This window comes from Balearica regulorum, chromosome 3 (genome assembly GCF_011004875.1).
Source record: "Balearica regulorum gibbericeps isolate bBalReg1 chromosome 3, bBalReg1.pri, whole genome shotgun sequence".
Taxonomy (NCBI): Eukaryota; Metazoa; Chordata; class Aves; order Gruiformes; family Gruidae; genus Balearica; species Balearica regulorum.
The window spans coordinates 66,672,211-66,695,753 of record NC_046186.1 but is presented as its reverse complement, the minus strand read 5'-3'; the positions used below and the strand labels follow the sequence as shown (position 1 = coordinate 66,695,753).

At 38.5% G+C, this 23,543-nt stretch overlaps 1 protein-coding gene across 5 annotated transcripts in view; it reads right to left on the bottom strand.

Moving 5' to 3' along the window:
• The window catches only part of ADGRG6 (adhesion G protein-coupled receptor G6), a 117,601-nt gene that overhangs the window by 22,812 nt on the left and 71,246 nt on the right, over positions 1-23,543 (bottom strand). For all 5 annotated transcript variants that reach the window (XM_075748265.1, XM_075748262.1, XM_075748266.1 and 2 more), the window contains 8 exons: positions 17,221-17,363; positions 16,414-16,528; positions 11,244-11,305; positions 9,537-9,744; positions 8,892-9,057; positions 5,520-5,660; positions 1,697-1,813; positions 763-808 (listed from right to left, as the gene is read on the bottom strand). In XM_075748265.1, the coding sequence (XP_075604380.1) occupies positions 763-808; positions 1,697-1,813; positions 5,520-5,660; positions 8,892-9,057; positions 9,537-9,744; positions 11,244-11,305; positions 16,414-16,528; positions 17,221-17,363 (998 nt within the window). The remainder of the gene's footprint in view (positions 1-762; positions 809-1,696; positions 1,814-5,519; positions 5,661-8,891; positions 9,058-9,536; positions 9,745-11,243; positions 11,306-16,413; positions 16,529-17,220; positions 17,364-23,543) is intronic.

Here is a 23,543-nt window from a genome sequence, read left to right as displayed (position 1 = left end):
AAATTTTATTTTCTTGCAAGACTCTCTGTACTAAACCCCTCCACCTGAAATCCTACTGCTAACGACTGTTACTTCTTTGCTCTGTTTCATCATAAGGAAGAGTAACACCTCAGTAGTGATCTCTAAAATAGAAGGATCTGGAAAGTCATCCCAGAGAATGGCTTTGTCTATGCAAGGGATGAAGAGCTTGAGTGCAAAAGCATACAGAGGTTAGGCAGTAGCAATGAAGAATGAGGTAAAATGCTGCCTTGTTAATTTGTGTCTCTGTATGGGACCTCATCGTGCCGACTGTCATCCATTTAGAAGGTGAATGAAGTTTGTGTAAGGTAGTTCCTAACCTCCCACAGAAATAAAAAACAGCTTGAGATTTGTAACAACACAATCTCACAATTAAATAACGCAACATTTTTGAAATGACCAGTTAAAAGTATGGCTAAGAACCATTCATGTGTCTGAGTAGCAATACTATTTTATTTGCACATACATAAATATCAATGAAAAACAGCTGTCAGATACAGATAAGCAGAGAAACTTAATTTAAAAATTTAAAATGTTAAAGAAATTTACATAAAATTCTTTAAAAGGATATTTATCATCTGCTGTTACAAGCAACTGTACTAACCAGAAGAAATGATACAGTGTAAAGACTCTAATTCTGCAAGGACTGATTAAGAAGCAAAAAGGGCCAAGACTGTGACTGATTTTAAAACTTAGACACCTTTATTCCCCCCATAAAAGAGATGACAGTATTTTTAAACTTACCATTTTTGTTCATATCCCAGAAGACGCAGGTAGGCTTAGGATCTTCCTAAGAACACATGCAAAAGCAGACTTTGTATACCTCTTCAGACATAAATCTCATCAACATATACATTTAAAACCAATGTTTTCCTACATATCTTTCTATTTAATGAGCAGAAGAATAAATATCATTTGGATTGTTGAAATTTTGTCTAGTGTCAAATTAGAACTTATTCTGCTAGAAACACAGATCTGCCCAGATTATAAAATCTAAAGCACTGTTCCTTTTCCACATCCTCAGAATAATGAAGTTTTATTCTCTCACTAAAGTTACCCATGAGTATGATGTCTTTCAGAGTCTAAATACTTTTTACCGTTCATTTCCTTAGCACTTCTCACTGAATCCTCTATGTAGCTGGCCTTGAAACCATGCAAAAACTTGCTGAACCTAAGTGGAGGTTATTTTGCCTGACTTTAAAATAATCATTATAATGAAATGCGAGATAAAATTAAGCCAACTATGAAAATTTCAAACCAGGTTCTCATTACATAAACAATTTACTTACTTAGGTATTGCATTTTAACATCTTCTTTCTTAACTTCTCTAGTGCTATTACCTTTTTGGAATAGCTACTGACAACATGTCTGAGAAGGGTCAAACTCACACGGTTTTAAACTGAAACAGTATGTGCCAAAAGGTTGCATTTGGTCTGTATTTCCCTAAACTGTAGCCATCTTTTAACAATGTGGTTCTCTCCATTCTTCCTTTGCTGAAAACCACATAACAAAATAGCTTGGGGAACTATTAACAAAGCAATTCATGTCTGATCAAAGAACTTTCCATCTGAATTTATGTTCTTACTCAAAATCCATCCAAATCAATCAGGCTATATGCTCAGCCTTTACTATATATAATCTGTATTCCCGTTCCTTTGAATAGTCAGTCCTGTCTTACCTGAATTTTGGTATGCTTAATTGTAACCTTCACATAATCCTGAAGATCCTGAATGGTTATGTTTCCAATACTGCATGCCACCACAAAACTGGTCAAATTGGCAGGATTTTCTGCATCCTTTGAAAGATTCAGAAAAATATAATAAATGCTTACACAGCACATAACATAAAAGCCAGACTACATGGTTTCATTTTTGCAGCGTGCCAGAATAAATAAGTTGTCAGCATTTCTACACTTTTGATCATGCAATATAAGAACATTATGTTTATAAAATCAAATTATGGGTTTGCCTCATGGAAGTTTCCCTATTTTCCTTATAGTCATAAACATACATATGCACAATTATAGACAGAGGTTAGAAGGCATAAATTCCCCTTTTAATCATTATGTCTCATGCCAAAAAAATTATAACTGAAACAATGTAGCAGATAACAACCCATGATATGATTAGCTCATTTCCCTAAACAAGAATGAACTAGCTTTCTTATCTTATTGTCGACGCTATCTTCCTTAGCTGATGCAAAGTTCTTGGAGAATAACCTGTTTTCTGTGTACAGTTGCTATATTATCCTCCATTTTACAATGAGTGATTGAGAAGCAGTAAACAAATTCAAAGCAATATTACATACTGTAGGAGACAATATTTTCTACAAGGTCTTTTTTGATAGGAATTTAAATAGAAGACTGATGTCATTGCTAAGCAATACCATTTCTAACCTGCAGTGAAAAAATAGCAGGTTGATAATTTTCCAAAAGAGAAGTTTTCCTTGGAAACTGATGATTTATTAAAATGCAAGTGCTTTGGAAATACTATTTTCTTTTGATGAGCTTCCATTGAAACTTACATAGTTACATGCTGGGTTGGCCTTATGGGAGGCTGGGAAGCTTGGTCAGCGCTTGCGGCAGTTCTTGGGTCAAATGAAGTGTATTGCCACTCACTTTCCCTCTGGGCTGCCAAGCTCCTGAAGCCCCCTGATTCCTTCAGTCTAGGGGTTTTGCTAGCCTGACAAAATGTCAGGTATCAGCTCAGCACCGGGCTCATGAGATCCCACCGCTCATGAGAGACAGAATAGCTGCAGTTATTAAGTGCACATTATCCTGAGAAGAATATTTCATTTCTTAAGAACTATATCCAAGAGTTTTCAAACACGGTATTTCAGATTATACTGGAACTTAGTGACATAATTTCCTAAAAACTTTAAAATTGCAGAGGAATGAAAATACAGTGTTCTAGATAGTTCTTGAGCATTCAAACGATAGAAAACCTTTTGGTTACCACCTGAATGTCAACATCTGCCAAAGTCTATGAAAGCCTTTGGACGGATTTCTATGGGTTTCAGTGGATCCTGTCTGTAGCAGATAACAAAAACCAGAAATAACTATCAGATGGTCTCTTTAGGGAAGGCAATTTAATATATTCTTATTTGTCCTTAGAAAGGAATAGAAATAATGTGTGCATTAAAATAAAATAAAGAACACTGCTTATTTAGCTATAAGGCTGTGCTCAGCTAAAGTTAGGGGTAAGCTTTTAGCCAATAAAATACACAGAGGTACAAAGTAAAGCAGTGCTGAGGCTAGCGTCAATGAGAAATCTGGTCTAGTCTAAACAATCATTACAATTCACATATTTATCATATTTGCACATTATTTTCATGGCCTCAGAACTCATGAGGATGACTCTTCCAACCTAACTTTAGGCATGCAAAAAGAAGATGCCTAGAACCGAAGTTGCCATTCTAGGGTTTCTTAACATAGTCAATGAAAGGAAACTGGCACATCCAGGGCATAATCCATCTTACCTATTCCATACATCTAGGTCAAATACAGGTTGCCTAAAAATAAGTGTCCATTTCAGAGGCTTTAAGGTATCCTGCTCAGTCTCCAGCTGCTACCGCAGAAGATCTCACGCCTCTTACAGGTTCATTGTCACATCTGTCAGACTGTAGCACCTTTGTACCTTGGGGTGTCTCAAATTGCACTATGCTCCTTTGGGGAACTGGTGCCTACTCCCACCCTCCTGCACTAGGATGAGAAGTCTCACACCTCAACAGTGCCCATTGTTTTCCATCAACTGGCTTGGAAGGCAATTTATGAACAACAGTTCAGGCACAGGGTATGTACATTGAACACACCTGCCTTTGGTGAAATGAATCCCACACTGAATAGCTTCCATCAGTTTTTCATATAGTCTTCTAAGTAATATAAACATCAGATTTTAATGAATGACAAGATAAAACTTACTAGCATTCTCTCAGTTGCAGTAAAAAAAACCCTCCAGTGCTGTAAAGTATGATGTTTCACTCTTATGTTGAATGCTTGTAAGAAATACGGCTAATAGCATTGGGATTTTTTTTTTTTTAATTGCAATTGGAATATTTATGAAATACTTTAATACTAATGGATAAAGCTACTGGGTTTGAGATGGCATGTGGATCAATTTATTTTTACGCTTTGTTTTTAGCCTGAATTTATTTAATTTTTTTAGACTTACTAAAATGTGGTTTTTACACATTTTTAATTAATTGTGTTGAATACGTCACCATTAATAGTTTGAAAAACACACAAAAACATGGAAGAAATTTTAGTTGCACATTTAGATGCAAATTATCCTGGTTTTCGCTTTTCAAGGACTTATTAAGTATCCCTTAGAAACAGATTCTAGCACCATTAAAGGACACATTTTGACTTTATATTATTTTATGTCATTATGACAAGCCTGCATCTGTATTCTTCTGGTTTCCTTATTAAATATATCCATCCTGTTTTTCTCAAAAGTGGGCTTAAAAATGAATACTATTTTAAATGGTTAAAGATACTTCGGGGTGTATTTCAGAAGGCAACTGAGGGTCATGGGTATTTTCTTGCCTAGATTATCTGAAGAATCTGGATACACTGCCAATAAAAACGATACTATAGGGACAATACAATACTACAGAGTTCTGCGGATGCAAAAGAGCCAAAGGTCACTTGAAATACTAATGGGAAAACAAACTCAAGTCTTCTGAGGCTCAGTCCACTCACTATGAAACAATGTTTCCTTCTTAATTAACTCTTTTTTTTGCTAAATAGGTATGTTTTTGGTTGTTTTTTTCCAAGCTGCGAACTCATCCTAATTTTTTTGGCATCTGCCATACAGGAACTATTTATAATTACCATGTGATGGGACCCAAAGGAGAAAAAAATCAAATCTACGTGAACCCCTTTAGTTTTCAGGCACAAGTATTGTTAACCTTTTTCCACATTAAAATATGGTGTCCTCATGAGAACACCTATATGAAAAGAAGAATAGTATGTATAGAAACAAATATTCTCTGGCTGATGACCATCAGCCCAGAGTTTCCAACTGAATTTAAATAGTCAGCTGGATATGAGTGCCAACCAACTCTTTTAAGGAAAAGAGAAAGAAAGAGTACTTGCTAGTGTTATAGGCCAAATTCCCTTCTGATAGAAAAGAACCTGGCTCCACTGAACGTCAAGGATGTATATTAATGCATTTTAACACAAGTTATGCCCTTTAAGAGGCCTTGCTACTCTGATTATAAGCACTTGGGATCCAGTTTTCCATAGATTACCCTGAGAAAAAGTTTCTCTCACGTGTGACAGGAATTTGCAGTCAAATCCCGGACTTTAATTCAGCTTGGGCACTTTGGCTATTTTGTCACTCTGAACATAACACCGCCTCTAGTGCCTACATCTGCTATCACCTTCTCATTCCTGTAACTCATGAGATGCTGTCAAATGATTACACAACAGGAAACTTTTAGCAGCTGCCTTTGACTCACCCTAACTGAAATCAAATGATGTAAAACATATTACAGTTTACCTGAAAAAGACCGTTTTTATTGAAGAAAGTAAATTGAGCCCTGGATATAACTTCAAACTCATCTTGACTTAAATTCTTCAGTAAACTTGGTGGCAGAACAACAGAAGCAAAGGCATTCGTCTGATCCTTGTCAAAATCTATCTGTTAAACAGAAGAACATGTTCAAACAAAACCCAAACCATCCATTGTCCACAGCTGGGTTCACACCCTTACACAGAGATATCTAAACATGGGACTAGAACCAATCAACACTAATATGACCTGTACCTATGTAAGGCATAGGAGGTTTTCCCACCCCTCCAGCATGAGATCAGCCTTCTGCTACAGGAAGATATTAGACAAACCAACCAACCAACCACCAAACTCTTCCCCTGCTATAATGATAAATTGGAAATAATGAGACGGTAATAATGGCAGTCATAATAATTTTCAGTAACCTTCAACATACTTTTCCTCATACCAAAAAATTTTGGCAACTGAAAAATATGTTCTGAATCTTTCTTTCTTGAGTTGTATTATTGGGCTTGATCTGCACATTTGAATTAATTCTCTTATGAGCTTTCCTAGTTTCTCTGTTACAGAAGGGAGATTTAAAAATAATGATTAGTGTCATGTCTTTATACTTATCATGCTATGTAGCACAAAAAATACACTTTTTGCCATCAGTATAAGCTTAATCTACACTGGCAACATGTCAGACAGCTGAAAGCCCTCTATGGCACAGGGATGCAACAAGTGAGCAGGAAAATAAATGAGGATGCAAACTTGCATTTCATTAGCTGCCAGACAGCAATTCTATGACTGCACACTCTGCCACCATGGCATACTCCAGGTGTCCCACCCCACCCATCAAAGGAAGGGGAGCAAGCCATCTCACAGTGGCTCTGCCGTAAAAGCGTTCAAGAATTTTCCTGTGAGATAAGGAAACTCACGCTCCTGACTTCTCCAGAGGCAACTTGGTCATGTATTTTTGCCTCTCACGATCAGTCGTATGATCCTAAAAGCACCATTAGCTAATAGAAACTTAAAAGCCATAGGCTACTGATAAATTTATTTAACTTCTAAATTTTCATGAATTTACTGTGAATAACAGGCATCCTTGGAAATTAGTAAGTGGTTCATAGATATCTCCTGACAGGGCTAAATGCAGTGGAATAAAAGGTTTTCAAACGATCATTCAGACACATTAAACAGAAAGTGTGTGTGTGATAAAGATGTCCCATTTAGTATTGTCTGCAAATAGAGTGGAAGACACTTCTATAAAGAAGTATGGATATATTACAGGAACAATTTAATAATATGAATCACAAAAAAGCTGACTTAGTCAAAGGTTTGGCAAGAAACATAAAGACACGGGGGCCTGAAATAGAATCTTTCCAAATTGCCATGGATACATTTGCTTGAGATCTACTTTAAGAAAAAAAAATGAAATAAAATCTGGAAACATTCTGACATACAGCTTGAAGAGTTTAATGCTCCCTGATGAGCCTGGGATAGATCATCACATCGCTGGTGAAAAACCTGGGCTTTCACAAGGGAATCTCCCTCCAGCAGGGATAGCAAGTATCTTTCCTGGTAGGCATGGAAAATATAAATGGTGACCGCAGCTGCTGTAGTGTTTTCTGGTAGGAAGGATGCTAAGAATTCTCAATCAGCTGTTGGAAATGTAAAAGTCTGAGAACAAACTCATGTTCCAACAGGAACATTATAAAAAATTTGACAGAGTTGGGATTTTATGATTATTTAGACAATGCTGTAATAAATGATTCCAGGGCAAGAAAATTCCTGGATGTCCTCAAGCCACAGATGGTAATTCTTATTATACATGCAAACATCCCAAACCTGACTTCAGAATTTTCCCTTTTTTCTTTCCAGAAATACAGGATGAAACCTGGAGGAGAAGCGTTCCTTTGATAACAGCTATTGAGCTTCTTTAATAAGAGAGCTAAACAAAAGTAGATTCACAATCATCAAAAATTTCTAATAAAATTGATTCAAAGAAATTTTAGCCAAAACATCTATGAATATAAATATGTGAAAACTCAATTCCATTAAATCCATTTGTATCTATTTAAACCAGCATTTGAGTTTTAATCCAAAGTTTATATACCCTAAAAGGCCTGCAGCATACTGTATTACTACTACTTTTTCTAGCACTGTCTTCATTACTGTTTTTGATTTTTACAGTATACAGTACTTTATAAAATGATCAGACATTTATTATGATTGTTGTCTTGCCAATTTGCAGTGGGAACTAATTTGGTTCCATAAGATGCTTATACTCTAGTGATTAGTCTTTAATTGTTTTCATAATGCCATGTTTTGTTTGGATTCAGATTTGGTTCCTCTGGTCCAAACAATAGTAGAGTTTTTTATTTTTCTATTGAATCTTTTCTATGTGTTTCTCCAAGTAAGGCTCACTGTATTTGAATGGTTAGACTTCTAGGAAACTAAGATTACATTACCTCTGTCATAGATTTCTTATATAATTGTGAAAAAAATAGATTGCACTACATTTCTAAAAGCATTTAAGTGCCATAAGAGGCAGACAGGCACACAGTGAAATTTAAAAAGTCTAGGCACCTCATTGCTACTGATGTCAGCAGAACCTTTGGAATATCCCAAAACATGCTCATGTGCATCTCAAATGCTATTTCATAACTTTTAGATGTCTGAACTTTTCTATTTGTGAAAAAAAGGAGAAAAAATATTTTTGAGGTGATGACAAATATCTTAACTATATCAGCCTGCCTACATACTGTAGCATTGGAGACCATTCTGGCTTTTGAGTGACTGTGTTTCTTTGATTTTTCATGTATAGGCTGGTCAAGCTCCATGTGAATGTTTTGCAATGCCTCGGACGTCCCAAATGGCATAAGCCTATCAACCTACCTGCGGACACTGGATCAGCCTTAGGTCTCTGTTAGCAGTAGATGTTTATACTGGAAGGTTGAAGACCTATTGTATCTGCAGAAGTCTATGTGTAGATACCTACATTTAGGTGTTTTATTCTAAAGCTGAAATGCACCAATGCTAGCTAGTGCACAAGGGGAAATGCATCAGACTTTAAAGATTATTTTCCCTTTTCATTAGTAAAAAAAACCCAAACAAAACCCACCAAACTAAAAAAGGATAAAGTCTGTTCTGGATTTGTAGGCAAATTATTTTTCATCCGTATGGAAAATGTGAGTTTATCTGGGTTTCCTGTCACTCAAGGAAATACTACATTAATCTGTTTGGATGATGGCAGGAAAACGGAAGTAGAAAGTAGGGGGAGAAGTGGGAGTTGTAAGTGGTTTTATAGGAACCACAGTAAACACGCTTGGAACAACAGGCACATTTCATGTTCAAATACAACTGCTTGTTCCATACCTGGAAATCAGATGCATTATTCTGTGGACTGACACTGAAAGAACCACCTTTGAATGAAGTTGAGTTTATAGAAGACACTCCAAGTGCAAGGTTTCTTGTTGAAATACTCATGGATGGTCCAGTGAACTGGATCTTTAAAGCCAAGGCATCAATAGTTTTTAGAGCTCTAAAAACAGAAATAAAATTGTTCTAAAGACTGAATACAGAAAATATGCTTTGTACGCTCTCCACATTTAAGATGATCCTCTTATTATTGACTATATTTCTATCAATCACCCATCTGTGTATTCACAAGGAAATTCACTGTAAACTTATGCATCTCTGTTGCAAACAAAAGTTTTTTATTGACATAAACTATCTGACTACATATCACTAGTCTTGAAATAATTTTCCAACAATACTTAGATCTATGCTGTGTCATGTATCAGGAGACTTCTCTTCCATCTGAATACTTTATCTCTGTCATGTACACAAATTTTAGTACAAGAAGAAACATTTGTGTATCTAACTTGGAAAATTCTTTTTGATGGAAATCAGAAAAGTTTGATTTTTGTACTGCAATTGTTTGTCTATATATGGAAAGATGAATCCTTCCAGCCTTGCAGGTTGCTCTCAAAAGCTTGTATCAAATGCAGAAATACTTACTCTGAAGATGATGCTGCCAACACGCTGTCTGAGCTGGTTAGAATATTGGAAAAAATTGTCACCACGGTAGAACCCAGAGATTCATCAATTTGTTCATCGTTCACAATTTTTTTGAGCTTCTGCACAACATCATTTACTTTGTCTGAGGTTAGCTGCTGTCCTTCACCAGTGAGATTCAGAAGCTGATTGGCTATGTCAGCTGCATTTTCTGCAAGTGTACACGTAAAATGAAGTAAAAAGAGAAAATAATGCATATCAGTCCTGAAGTAATGCAGAAATACAAATTTTTATCCTCATTGTTGAAAGCTAGAGCATGTTCTGTGGTACTTGTAATGAACATAGGATTTTATCATTTTCTCAAATTTATATTCTTATGAAAATGTACATAAAGCCTGCTGATTATTATATACTGTCCTCATTGGCTGTGCCTTTCTCTTCCTTAATTTGATTTGAGTTTGTAAATCAGAACTATTATGGAAAGGGCTGATTGAAAGAAAAAAAAAGGGGAAGGAATAAAAAGAATATTTTCTCTTTTTTTTTTTTTCCTCTTTATGCTACCCTTTCTTTTTCACTGCGAAAACCAGTTTCACTCTTGAAGTGAAACAAATGCATCCAAAGTCACTATTACTGACAAAATAGTCACTCTTTCAAGATTTGGGGAGAAAGTCTGACCCCATTGTAAATGTTTCAGTTCCTTCAGAAGATTGCACTCTTGCTCAGAGGGTTGGCAAGCACAACACACAATCAAATTTCATGAGAAGAATCTTCCTGGTAAACAAAGTTTGATAATGTGTCCAATGGCAAAACATTAGTGTAAATCACATGTTAAACTGTAGGTTTGATGCCACCTGGATAGAAAACTAATGTAAACGCTAACATTTTACATTATCAAAATATTTGAGGTTTGTTAGAATTCGCAAACAAGAATCTGAAAGATCAGCCTTCTTTAGTCTGCAACTGGCTCTGGTTTTTTAATGTCGTGTTTGATAACATAGTTTTTGTTACATTTACTGTGGAACGTTCATTTTACATGAAACAATGTTTTCATATAGCCTGACTGCAAGTATTCAATCAACTAAGTCTGGTAGCCAGGCTCCCTAGGATCTCTCTATCAGAGGAGAAAGAAGAGGCTTCTCCAAGAAAACAATTCAGAACAGGAGCTTACTGTAGGCACTCCGAATTACTTATGAGAGTATCATTCTCTTCACTAGCTCTGGCACCAAAAAAAGAGGCCATAAAATTGTTGTCTGTTTTATTACTCCTTTAAGGCCAGAACGACATCAAGAGATATTTTGCAAACTGAGAATAAATGTGAAAATGTCTGATTATAAGCCCAGTGAAGAGAGTGGGAGTCTTTCCACTGGCACCTACAGGCATTGGAAACATTTAAAAATTTGTCTGAACCTGAATATCAAATTGAGGCAAGCTACCACCTGCCTCTATTCTTGCTTAAAGTACCTGAAGAGTTTGATTTATTTCATTATATTGGTATCCAAAGCTTTTAATGAGTGGGCTTAATTCAACTTGGTGCGCTTCCCCAGAGTTTAAATATTTACTTTGCATTGATTTTTTTTTTAATAAAGATTTTAAACAACTTAGCAAAAAGGAGGAAGATATTCTTCCTTAATATAACTGCCTTATAGTAAAGCAGTAACCATAGTCTACAAAACTATTCCTTTAGCCAAAGACCAATATGAATATACCCACCTGTGCAATTTCTAAGATCAGGCTGGCCCCAGTATGATGTATAATTCTGCAGACCCAAATAGCTAAAGAGGAAAAATGACAAAACTCACATGAAATACAATAGCAAAATTATGTAAATGTTTCAGAATTCTTCTGTCAGTGTCACAGGGGTCTGCTCCTCTCAATTCACAATTTTCCTAGCACCATGGCCCCCAGTGAAATGAAATATGTATGCTTGACAGCGGAAATATGTGATCAATTAAGTGACAGTGCTGAGAGAAACCCTAGTTCTTTTGGACAAATTCCCAGCTGATTCCTATACTGACTTGATAAACTGCATCAGTGGAAATTCTGGCCTCGTATTTCAGGAAAGACACAAATGTTGACACAAACTATTATGCCCCTATTATAGCCTAATCAGATACTGTTTCTATAATTTCCCTTTGATATAAATGGCTTTGATCAAGTCAATAGCAAGCCATAATACCTCTCAGAACATGCATAGGAGCTATATGAAGATATAACCTCATGCCACCCATGAAAATTAGGGCGGGTCACCATCAGATCCAGATCCAAGGTGAGGGGTAGACATAAAGATTTTTTTTTTTCAAATTTTTTTTTAAAAAGCCTTACCATAGCAAAATATCCAGATATGGCTCTAAAATTAAACACACTCTTTCCTCAGTTTTCTTTAAAGACAATTATGTTATCATAGCATAGCAAAGGCAGGATGGAGAATGGGAAAAAGTTATCCTTTCACTCAGCATATGAGAGAATAAAGTTATTCCTCAGCTGATCACTGTTATTATAACAGCACACTAGCAGGTAACTTTCTACTGTGGGATGCACAGGACTAGAAGAGACCATTAGGAGAGCTTCCTCTTCTCTCAAAACACATCCCACCTGTGCTCCATATTGGCAAAAGCTAGTGGAGGCAGTAGCAAGGAAAGCATAGCACAGTGCAGAACACTTTAATGAGAAGTGCTGTACATGGACAATCAATGGCATTGTGCAGATCACAAATGAACAATAAAGATAAGAAATACTGGGGCAGCAAGGCCAGAAGCCTTAATTTTTTATGATTCCGAGGCTCTGACATAAAACCAATTTGACTTCTGTACTACTCACTCTACAACAAAAGTTGGTCAATCAGAGTCCAGCAGTTCTTGTACAAGATTAAGAGGCTGAGGAAGTGAGTTAGTTAAATATAATGCTGGTTGCTTTCCTGTTTGGCACAGAACCTCAAAGCTGATTCATATCCATGTTGACATATTGTTTTCAAAAAGTAAAAGATCTGGTCTTCTCAGAACATGTTCCAGATGCAATGTGGGCGGATAAGACTACTATATTGCATTTAATGGTGAGCATCCTAAATACTGAAGAAATTAACTAATATTGCATCACCATAGTGCCATGTTCAAGGAACTCAAAGGAGATCAAAGCCATATTGTTTTGGTAATATATCAAAGGAAGTAATAATATTCCCATTTTACAAATGGGAAATAGAGATACAGTGTCTACATCTTTTGTAGATGTTCACAAAGAAAGCCTACATTAGGGAAAATTTATCCTAAACCTTAAAAACACAAGTTCAAATCTTTAAGCATAAGATTATCCCCACCTTCAGTTATGACTTAACTACTGGCAAAATGCTTGTTTCACAGGATTTCTTTTACTTTCCCTTAATGAGATGAGAGGTTCTGGATTAAACCAAATACACATCTCATCTTCATAGGATTTTGCTGAGGAATTCTTAAACAAATCAGATGATAGTAGTAGTGGAGTGGTAGCAAATGTGAAACTTTGGTTTCAGTAACATAAATATCTTGACTTGAAGAAAGCAGTTTCATTCTGTAAGAAGGTTTTATTCTTATAGTCACTTTGAACATGTATTAACTGTGGGCCTCAATATGCCCTACAGAAGTGGTAGACGAGTTTTTCTTACCAGTGAAGTTGTCCTGGTTTCAGCTGAGATATATAGTTAATTTTCTTTCTAGTAGCTGATATAGTGCTGTGGTTTGGATTTACTATGAGGATAATGTTGATAACACTCTGATGTTTTAGTTGTTGCTAGGTAGTTGTAGTGTCTACACCAAGTGAAGGACTTTTCATCTTCTCACGCCCTACCAGGTGCACCAGAAGCTGGGAAAGCACAGCCAGGACAGCTGACCCAGGTGGGCCAAAGGGATATTCCCTACCACAGAACATCATCCTCCGGTTATAACTGGGGAAGCTACCTGAGAGGCGGGATTGCTGCTTGGAAATACACTGGGCATCAGGGTGCTGGATTTTATCCCCCCACATGTGGTGAGCAATTGCATTTTTTTCATCAATTGTTATATACATACATATATAAAATTATAGTAATAATAATAATCATCATCATCTTCCTTTGTTATCCTATTAAACTGTCTTTATCTCAACCTACCAGTTTTTGTTCCATTCTCCTCCCCATCCCACATAGGGGAAGGGTAGAGTGAGCGACCACCTGGTACTCAGCTGCTGGCTGGGGCTAAACCACGTCAGTCCTTTTTGGTGCCCAACATGGGGCACAAAGGGTTGAGATAACAACAGATCTGACTAGAGCATGTTAAAACAAATTTGTTATAAGCATTCATTATATTAGTTTAATTGTCACTGGTCACAATGTTGTTTTATGTGTTCATGGAGCTGTTCTCAGAGTTGTGTTATTTAACACCTCACTTGCTGTATATACTGGTTATCAGTGTTTATGTGTAGTTTGTCACCTCTAGGCACTGGATTAAGGTTATTGCTCTGCTCTTGGGTGTACTACTGGTTTTTGGTATGATAAATTCATGGATAGTCAGACCAGTTTGGTATCTGTATCCAGCAGTGGTAGGCGGTGCACAGAGTGAAGCGATAGCGATGTCTTCATCTTGGTACTTCGGGAGCCATCTCTCGGAAGCTATTAATAATTACTCTTTTTACTTTTTCTCCTTGGAGAGCCAATATGTGGGGGAGACACCTTCCTTCACCTTCCCCTTCTCTTCCAGGCTAACTACAATAGCTCTTGAGAATGTTGAATATCCTTGGGATGTTCAGACCAGCATGCTTCTATTGCTAGGTCTCCTGAATGTGGTTCAGGTCTTGTTTGGAGTTAAATATATAAATAAAATATATATAAATATACCTAAGAAGAAATGGACACGAAAGTCAACTTGTTTAGTAAAGGATGATGGACAGGGCCATCACAAGAGCAGGAGGAAGAGACAGAACCAGAGATAACTACCTGATCCCTGTCCCTGAGTAAGCTGCAAGAGAGGACCCTTCTGTTGTGGAGTTGCTGAGGATCGAAGAATAACAGGTGCCAATTGCTACCAGAATGGTGCACTGGTGGCAATATCAAACCAGCTGACTCCCTGATTCCCATCCATAAGCTGATTCATCAACTGGAGTGTCAGGAAGTGATCAGCAGAACCTGCTCACCATATGGCCAGTGTGGAAGTCGAATGGAGAGTGGAGACTGACAGTTGACTATCGTGGCCTGAATGAAGTCACGCTGCGGCTGAGTGCTGCCACACCGGACATGCTGGAACATCAATATGAGCTGGAGTCAAAGGCAGCCAAGTGGTACACCACAACTGATACTGCTAATGTGTTTTTCTCAATCCCTTTGGTGGCAGAGTGCAGGCCACAGTTTGCTTTCACCTGGAGGGCCGTCAACATGATAGTATGGGGCAATACAGCAGAAGAATTTTCTGAGAAAGGGAAGAAAATAGTCCAAAAACTTCTGAAAGCCGGTTTTGCCATGAAACGAAGTAAAGTCAAGGGACCTGCACAGGAGATCCAGATTTTAGGAATAAAATGGCAAGACAGGAGTCATCAGATCCCAGTGGATGTGATCAGCAAAATAGCAGCTATGTGTCCACCAACTAGCAAAAAGGAAACACAGGCTTTCTTAGGCATTGTGGGTTTCTGGAGAATGCATATCCCAAATTAAAGTCTGATTGTAAGCCCTCTTTATCAAATGACAGGGGGGACTAGATGTTAAAAATGTGCTCTACATCACAGCTGGAGAGATGGAGTCTCTGGCAGAAAGCACCAGGGGAGACTTGAGGCTGACCCCTGGGGTTTTGGAGTCGGGGTACAGAGGATCTGAGGCCCGCGACACTCCAACTGAAAAAAGAGATACTGGCAGCATATGAAGGGGTTTGAGCTGCTTCAGAAGTGGTTGGCAGTGAAGCACAGCTCCTCCTGGCACCCCGACTGCTGGTGCTGGGTGTTCAAAGAGAGGGTCCCCTCCACCCATCATGCAACTGATGCTATGTGGAGTAAGTGGGTCGCATTGCTCACACAGTAGGCTCGAATAGGAAACCCCAATCATCCAGGAATCTTGGAACTAATCACGGACTGTCCAGCAGGCAAAGATTTTGGAACATCGACAGAGGAAGAGGTGATGCGTGCTGAAGAGGCCCCATGTATAATAAACTGCCAGAAAATGAGAAGCAGTATGCCCTGTTCACTGATGGGTCTGTCGCACTGTGGGAAAGAACTGAAGGTAGAAGGCTGCTGTATGGAGTCCTACACAACGAGTCACAGAACCTGCTGAAGGAGAAGGTGAAAGCCATCCAGCTGGCTTTAGACATTGCCGAATGAGAAAAGTGGCTGATGCTCTGCCTTTATACTGACTCATAGATGGTGGTCAGTTCCCTGTGGGGAATTGGGTTGTAGCAACGGAAGCAGAGCAACTGGCACCACAGAGGCAAACCCATCTGGCCTGCCCCATTGTGGCAAGGTATTGCTGCCCAGCTAGAGAACCTAATTATAAAAGTATGTCATGTAGATGCCTACACACCTAAGAGTCGGGCCACTGAGGAACATCAAAACAACATTACTATTACTATTACTATTACTATTACTATTATTATTCCTTTGTTATCCTATCAAACTATCTAATTCTCTTTATCTCAATCCATGAGTTTTTTTCCCATTCTCCTCCCCATCTGCTTGGTGGGGGGAAGGGTGAGTGAGCAGCTGTGTGATGCTGTGGGGTTAAACCACAGCAGAAGTACATAGTCTTACTGCACACACATAATCTCTCACAGTACAGAAATCATCTTCCTTAAATACAATACCAGCCAATGGCAACCATGATGGAGGATGCAGTTTAACTATATAACCAGAAAGTTGCATTTGAAGCTCTCAGCTTCTCAGATATTTGAACACCTACCATGTTCTTGATGCAGTCTGAACTGAGCTCCCATGGCATAATGTAAAGTTGGTCACAGTTGGTCTGGTATCTGGCCAAAAATAGTTTGGAGGGTTTTCTTCAGCTAAACATTTTTCTGTAAAAATATAAATATATCAGTGTTACTGGTAAATTTCTTCATTTAATCATCTTCCATTTCTTGTCCTAAGCTCATCAACAAGTCTACAGCACGAAGCTGTCTTCAAATGAAATTCTGGGTTGTTATCTATAGAGCAGTGGCAATGGAGAGGCATACAACAGAGGACAACATATACTGCTGCTGCTCAAGGGAAAGGATAGAACGTGCATGCTGCATCCACTTGCACTCCAACAGCTCCCACTTCCTCCCTCCATGGCAAAGGCAATGTCTGACTGGAAGAAGCTGAATGGGAAAAGATGAAAGCTAAAAGGAGATTGATTAAGGGCAGCAGCTGCCAGGAGCACAAACAACAGGGTTCAGGAGTAGGCATGAGGGGCCTTGGAAGTCCAAAATGTCTCGTTATAGCTCTGGCTGTAAATCATCCTCAAACTACCAGAGGAGCTGTCAGGAACTGTCCCAGCCTCTTTAAACCAGACAGCAAAACACTAACTAAAGCAATCTGGAGAACTGTGTTTGTGTTAAAAGATATCTTGAGCACAGCTCTCTGAGATTAGTGGAACAATGAGGCTTAAAGGGACAATTTAAAATCTGAAACAGTCATACTGTTTGGAAATCTGTGATTATTTTAACACAGATGATGCTTATTTATGGACAAAATCTGATGTGTAACAAAGCCAAAAACTACTTACCCACTGGATCAACATCCACAGTATGAAGCTTATATCCTCCTTCCATGGTCCCATTATTATTTAAGAGCTTCTGTCGGATGTCTTCCTCTTCTAAATTGATGTTGTTGGTAGAATTATAAACCAGAAGAGCCAAAACCCCAAAACTGCAAGGAAAATTATCTGAGTGTTTGAGTCAGAACAGCAGAGGCCAAATGTGTGGAAATAAAAATATCTGGCAAACTCTGGTTTTCTGAGTATGGAACAGTGTTGCTCATTATGTTAATGTTAATGTTGCTCATTATCTGTAAATTATTATTTTTGTATATATAGGGTCATGACATGAAAGTACAGTAGGGAAATTTCATCCTCTAGTTACCATTAAAGAAGCATCTCATCAAAAGAGCTAAGAAATGTTTTCAGAAGATTTAGCTTACTTGAAAAGATATTCAAAGATGAAAGAAAAAAGTTATGAGTTCTAAACAGGTCCTAATTAAATTCTAAAATCTGGTGGCTGGTGGGTTAGGAACTTAAGAGCTGATTCATCCCACCTTACAAAACTTGTCAGGATGGGACAAGTCATCCTCCAGAAGGTCTATCTCTCCACTGACTACAGAGGACGACTAGAATGTTAACAAAGAACAGATGCCTAACACTTAAATGATGGAGTGAAAAACACCCCGACACACTTCTGAAACTTTTAGTCCTAATTAGGAAAGTCTAGTTGCTCAGATGAGTAATTCAAGTTTGAGCAGTAATAGCTGTTTTGTACTGTAGCCCACTGCTACTTTCTTGGGCATAAGAAGTAGTTTGAAGCGCCCAAGTCTCTTTCCTGTGAGAGAAATAAAACAGTCTCCACCCTTGTCCAAAAACATAGCTTTTCTGGAAGGGAAATAATGAACAGAAAAGCAGTTCTAGCAGGACACAGGAAAGAAGCCCAGAGTGGAAGGCTCAAAAATTTCCTCCTGGGACACAGAAAACACATGTTGGAGAAGAGAATATGTTGGTACCCAAAAGCATTGCTTGGCTCTGGCAAGTAGGAGGTGACGCCACTGAAGCATGGAACATTGGATCTCCATGGGAGCCAAAATGTGGAAAAAAGGAAAAAGCAAGCCTACTTTGGTCTGTCTTCATCTTGGCCTTGCCCTTGGATACCCAGCTGCCTGAATAGAGACAGACCTTCGTGGTGTGTGAGCGGTTCCTGGCAGGCTGGGAAGCGGCAGCGCTGCCAGCACACATACAGTGAGCGGGGCACACACTGAACAGAGCTGCTTTCACCGGCGACCCCCGGTGCAAGAAAGCAGCAGTGAGCTAAAGGGTCTTGTGGTCTGCTTGAAGAAGAGTAGGAGAAAAAAATCTGTAGGAGCGCTCTATGGGAGAGGGTTTTCAGGTACCTCTTCCTAGACAGACCAGGGCTTCATTTCCAAAAATCTTCCAGAAAGACATCCTCATGATGACAACTTAGAGTTGCACTTTCCAGAGGTGCCTAGTCTGGTCAGTATAAAACTGTGTACAGATGTCGCTCTTAGATGGCAGATCTAACCCTCTTTCTGTCAGATATCATTCTGAAAAATGAATAACTCCAACTGATAATTCCAAAGTACTCTTATTAATGAAATGTCATTAAAAGAGCTGGCATTAGAAAACAACATTTCAGTCTTGGAAAAAAAATTAAAAAAAGAAAAGAAAAGCCCAAACTTCATAAAGAAATCACGAATGTGAACTAAATACTCCACACATTTCACTGTTGCAGATGTAAAGAAATAAGTAAATAAATATACACGGTCCCTGGCTGGTGTGGTTTTTTGCTGTTTTTTTTGTTGAACACCAGTACACTTTCCTTTTTTGTTGCCATATCCGCTGTCTTGCTTGTAACATGTTGCTGGAGAAGATAAAAATATGACTACCTGCTGGCTTGGCTTGTTTTTTCTCCAATGGATGTATTTTAGTAGAGAAATTCCAGCTGTGCCTGGCCAGGTCGCTCCTGCCCTGCTCCCAGAGATACTGAGTTCCTCCTAACATTCCTTTGGTCTCTGTGGAGTGCCTAACGTGCAGCAATAGCCTCAGTAGGGTGGATATGCATTAGCAGGCTTTTGCTGTATACCTCGGATATATTACGAGTCACCAGTTTATTGTGGCATTTATTTTTAGCAGAAGCATGGAAATTGCCTATGGGATTGCCAATTCCTTCAGCCCTCCAGTACTTCAGCCCCAGAGTCTTCTGGCACTTAACTGTCTTTCCTAAAAGATTCTGGCTTCACTCATCTATTCCCTTTACTTCAGAAGAGGAAAACTTAATATACTGATGCCACTCCCTACCTCAGCACTTTGGCTGCACAACAGAAGTCATATGTGAACAGTCACTGCTAAGACTATGCTGCCTATTGCAGAACTCCCAAATACCCAAAATTGTTCGAGTGGAGGGATAATGGCAACAAAACAGAAGGGATAATGACAGATGAGGTATAACTGGCTACAGTTATCTTGAACAATTATAGACAAAAGTATTGATTATGAAGCACTGATAAAAATAATCTGTTAAACCACTTTGTTATTTGTTTTCTGAGAAACTCCTAGAGCACAAGTCATATATACTGTGTAATAAGAACCTGTTCCATATTATGATGAAAACAATTTCTATAAACTTTTCAGAATGACTCATGCTAGCTTCCCAAATAACTTTTAACTTGACAGCTGACGCAATATGAAGCTGAGTGCTTCCTTCCACTTTTGTCACACTCAGATCCCAGAAAGAAAACATTTTAATGATGAAGAACAAAATTCTCAATTTGTGAAATAGTAGGCCTACGCTCAAATAATACTGCCATGCTCTGCTGGTGTCACCGGATTTGCTACACCCAACCTTATATCTTTTATTGTGTGCCATATAAAAGCAGATAGATTCTTGCAGCAGTAATCAATTACAAATTACACATCACCTGCAGTAACCTGTACTGCTAATATTACTGCTGTCAGTATAAAAAAATGGACTGTGGTATAGGTAAACACAATGGGGATAAGTATTTATCCCTCTCTTCTCTTTGACTGAAATGGTGACAGCTGGAGCAAGCAGGAAAACCGGAGCAGACCAGCGTCTATCCCACTTTGTCCTGGTCCACTGAGCTAAGCTGGCTCAGAGAGTGGAGTTTACGAAGCTGCATCCTCATCAGAGGCACAGGAGGCGGTGGGGGCGCCGGCGCTGCCATGGCCCGTACCACAAAGCCGGCTTTCTTCTCCGGCAGCGTGACTCAGAGCTATTCCAGGACAGTGTGCCTACACACGGGCTGTGGTCTCAATGCTACGCCATGCGAGGAGCCTGAAGGAAGGATTAACAAACCATGCGAACCGTGCAGCACGGACCACCTCATACCTGAAGATATGTGGCTGATAATTAGCAATGCCTATTTCTCCTCTTGTTTCAATTGTACTAAACAGGCTGAACTAATACTGAATTATTGTGGCTGTCAAACTGTTTAACAAATCACTATTAGTTTCTTTTGTAGTTAATGTTACTTGATTTAAAGTATATAAAGAATCATTTTTAAAGCACCTAAGTACTCAGGGAATCCAAATTTCCACTAAAAATCACTGGGAATTTAATTCCTAACTACCCTGGCATATTTAAAAAAGTTTTAAGATGTCAGCATTAAATTCTTTACCAATCTTGCTGTTATGTTGGCTTTGAAGATAAGCAGTGATGGGTAGCTATAATTCAATACCGACAGCACAGATAGGCCCACATAGTCACCCGTAAACACTACTAACTTCTTCACTTTAATTAGACAGACAAAAAAAAAAAAAGCTGACTATTGCATAAGTCACTCAGTGAAGATGCAATACAAACAGCAGACAAAATGTTAGAAAACACACAGAATGAGACAGAAATATAAAAGTAGAGGAAAATTAAAAGCATTCCACAAACGCATATCAGTTATGGATAAACTTTTACTCAAGGTGATTTTGACTGTGATACCATTAAAACGTTCAGAACAGAGAGCAAAAAAGTAGGACAGGGCATAATAGACACATTCAAAGTAATGCTAAAGATGAAGAGGCTCCTTTCTTGGCAGAAGTTGATGTTATAGAAAAAATATAAAATTTGACACTTCAGGACACAAAACTAAAAATCACAGTACTTTTTGGACTACTAAAAATAAAAGCATCCTAAGCTTCCCTTTTAAATTAATGATCACTGTACCAGAACAGTGCTGGAGCTGCATGGTCACACCTCTGTGCCTACCCTTGTGTCTCCAGGCCTTGCTCCTCCTTGCAGATCTAGTGTGGGAATACAAACAACTACAGCTTTTCAACAGAAAGCACTTATAATATGTGATGATTTAGTATGAAGACTATTCATTATTAGAAAATGTAGCAGAAAGGCAAAACAGAAAGGGCTGGAATCCCCCACATTTCAACAGCTGGTCTTTGCTGAAATGAGTTTTTAGTTATGAATTACGTTCCAAAGCAACAAAGAAAAACCCCATTCTCCAACACATTATTTTCCGAAAAATGGCATCTATCCATGTCAGGCCTACACCAAATCCAGTTAAAGTCAGTGGAAAGACAAAGGAAGTCCTTGGAAGCTGGATCAGGAGTGGGCAGCTTCAACAGGAGGCTAAGGAAGGGATCTTCCTTCAGTCTCTCAGGAGGAATTCCCAAATTCCTCCATCTGTGATGAAGGCTTTCTCTACAGGTCATAGACACAAGATGCCAGCAGGGGACTGTGGAGAAACCTGAGGACTTCTTGGCTCTTTTTTGGCCAGTTTTTCAAGCAGAAATATTACGCACAATGTACACATTATGTGGCATTTTAAAATGTTGCTCAGCACTGGTCACGGCTGTCCCTTACAGCCTTCTGTAACACTGAAGTTGAAGTCGGGGGGAGTAGAGGTGGGCCAGGTTCAAGTTGTTCCTGGAACAGCACCAGTAGAGACCAGGAAAATCTTTAAAATAGGCATAGGTGTCACTGGTATGTTCATTTATAAAAAGAATAGCATTATTATTTTGCAATGATTAATTTGAAGTAATCTACAAAGAATGCAAAAGCCTATACTTTATTCAGTAAAGATACTTTGGACTATAAAAACAAAATTATGCTGCTCTGATGTTTCTAACTCCTGTCTATTACACAATCTAATTAGCTTAAGTTTTATCCAAGTGCATTAAGCCTTCCATTAAGCAACACAGCACCCAAGAACACAGCATGTAGAAGCCTGAATCTGCCTCACTGACACTGGTGGCATAACTCCCACGGACTTCAAAAACCAGGACTAGGCATGGGCAGCTCTGGTTTCCTGCTTTCCTCTCTATTTTCATTCCCAAGAGAAGGGATTTCTGTTTAAGTTTAGTGGTCTTTACACAGATTGCTACCACTGCGGTTTTTAATTTGGATGAGTTGTTTAACAGTACTAACATTAATGTTGTTTCACATAGTAGAAGCAATTGAACGCAGGAAATAGGCCAAAATTATGACAATCAAGCAGTGGAATTTGGAGCAAGCATAATCTTATTTGTATGTTAAGTGGAGAAAAGGTTATAAATGAATTGGGTCCTGAATTCTCAGAATTGCTTGCAAAAGAAAAGAAGAAAGGAGAAGCAGGGGAGCTGGACTGCTTAATTCCCCTACTGAGGCAGCCCAACAGTAGTTGTCCAACAAGACCTAGGATCAGTAGGACCCTTCTGAGAAAAGCAGCAGCAGCAGTCACAGAAAGTTACAACAGTGCTGCGGTGTCACAAAAGGCAAAGAATAAACAAAAGAAACACATTTATAATTTATCTACATAAAGAACACAAGTTGGCTTAAATTTCAAAGTTCTATGCAAAATAATGGGGGACAAAGAAACAGCTATGTCCGTAGCCCATTCCAAACTCCTGTCTACTTTATTTTGAACAGCAGCCCTCTCCTTAAGAGATGGAAACAGTACAACCAGAGGAAAAAATTAAACACAGACACAAAGTTGAGTACAGCTGTGATAAAATTCTGTCTATTAAAATAGTTAATAATCTACCAAAGTATTAGCTTGATATACTGCTGTCACCCAGAGATCTCACAGTATTAAAGGTGCTGATAATCATATGCACTTTTGGACTTGGCACTCTGTTTGTCTCTCATCACCATGTACGTAAACACATAACAAGCACAGTGTACTTTGGATTTCTGCAGCTCACAGAACGCAGCAATGAAAGAATAACAATCCACTTCCATATTTTTGTTTTGTTTTGCTCTTCTCCAGAATGCAGTACAGTTTAAAATATTTATTTGGAAAACACCTATTTTTAACATGCCAAAAAAAGCCAGCTTCCTACCTCCCACTTCCAGCTTCTATTTCTTCTCTGAATCATTCTCT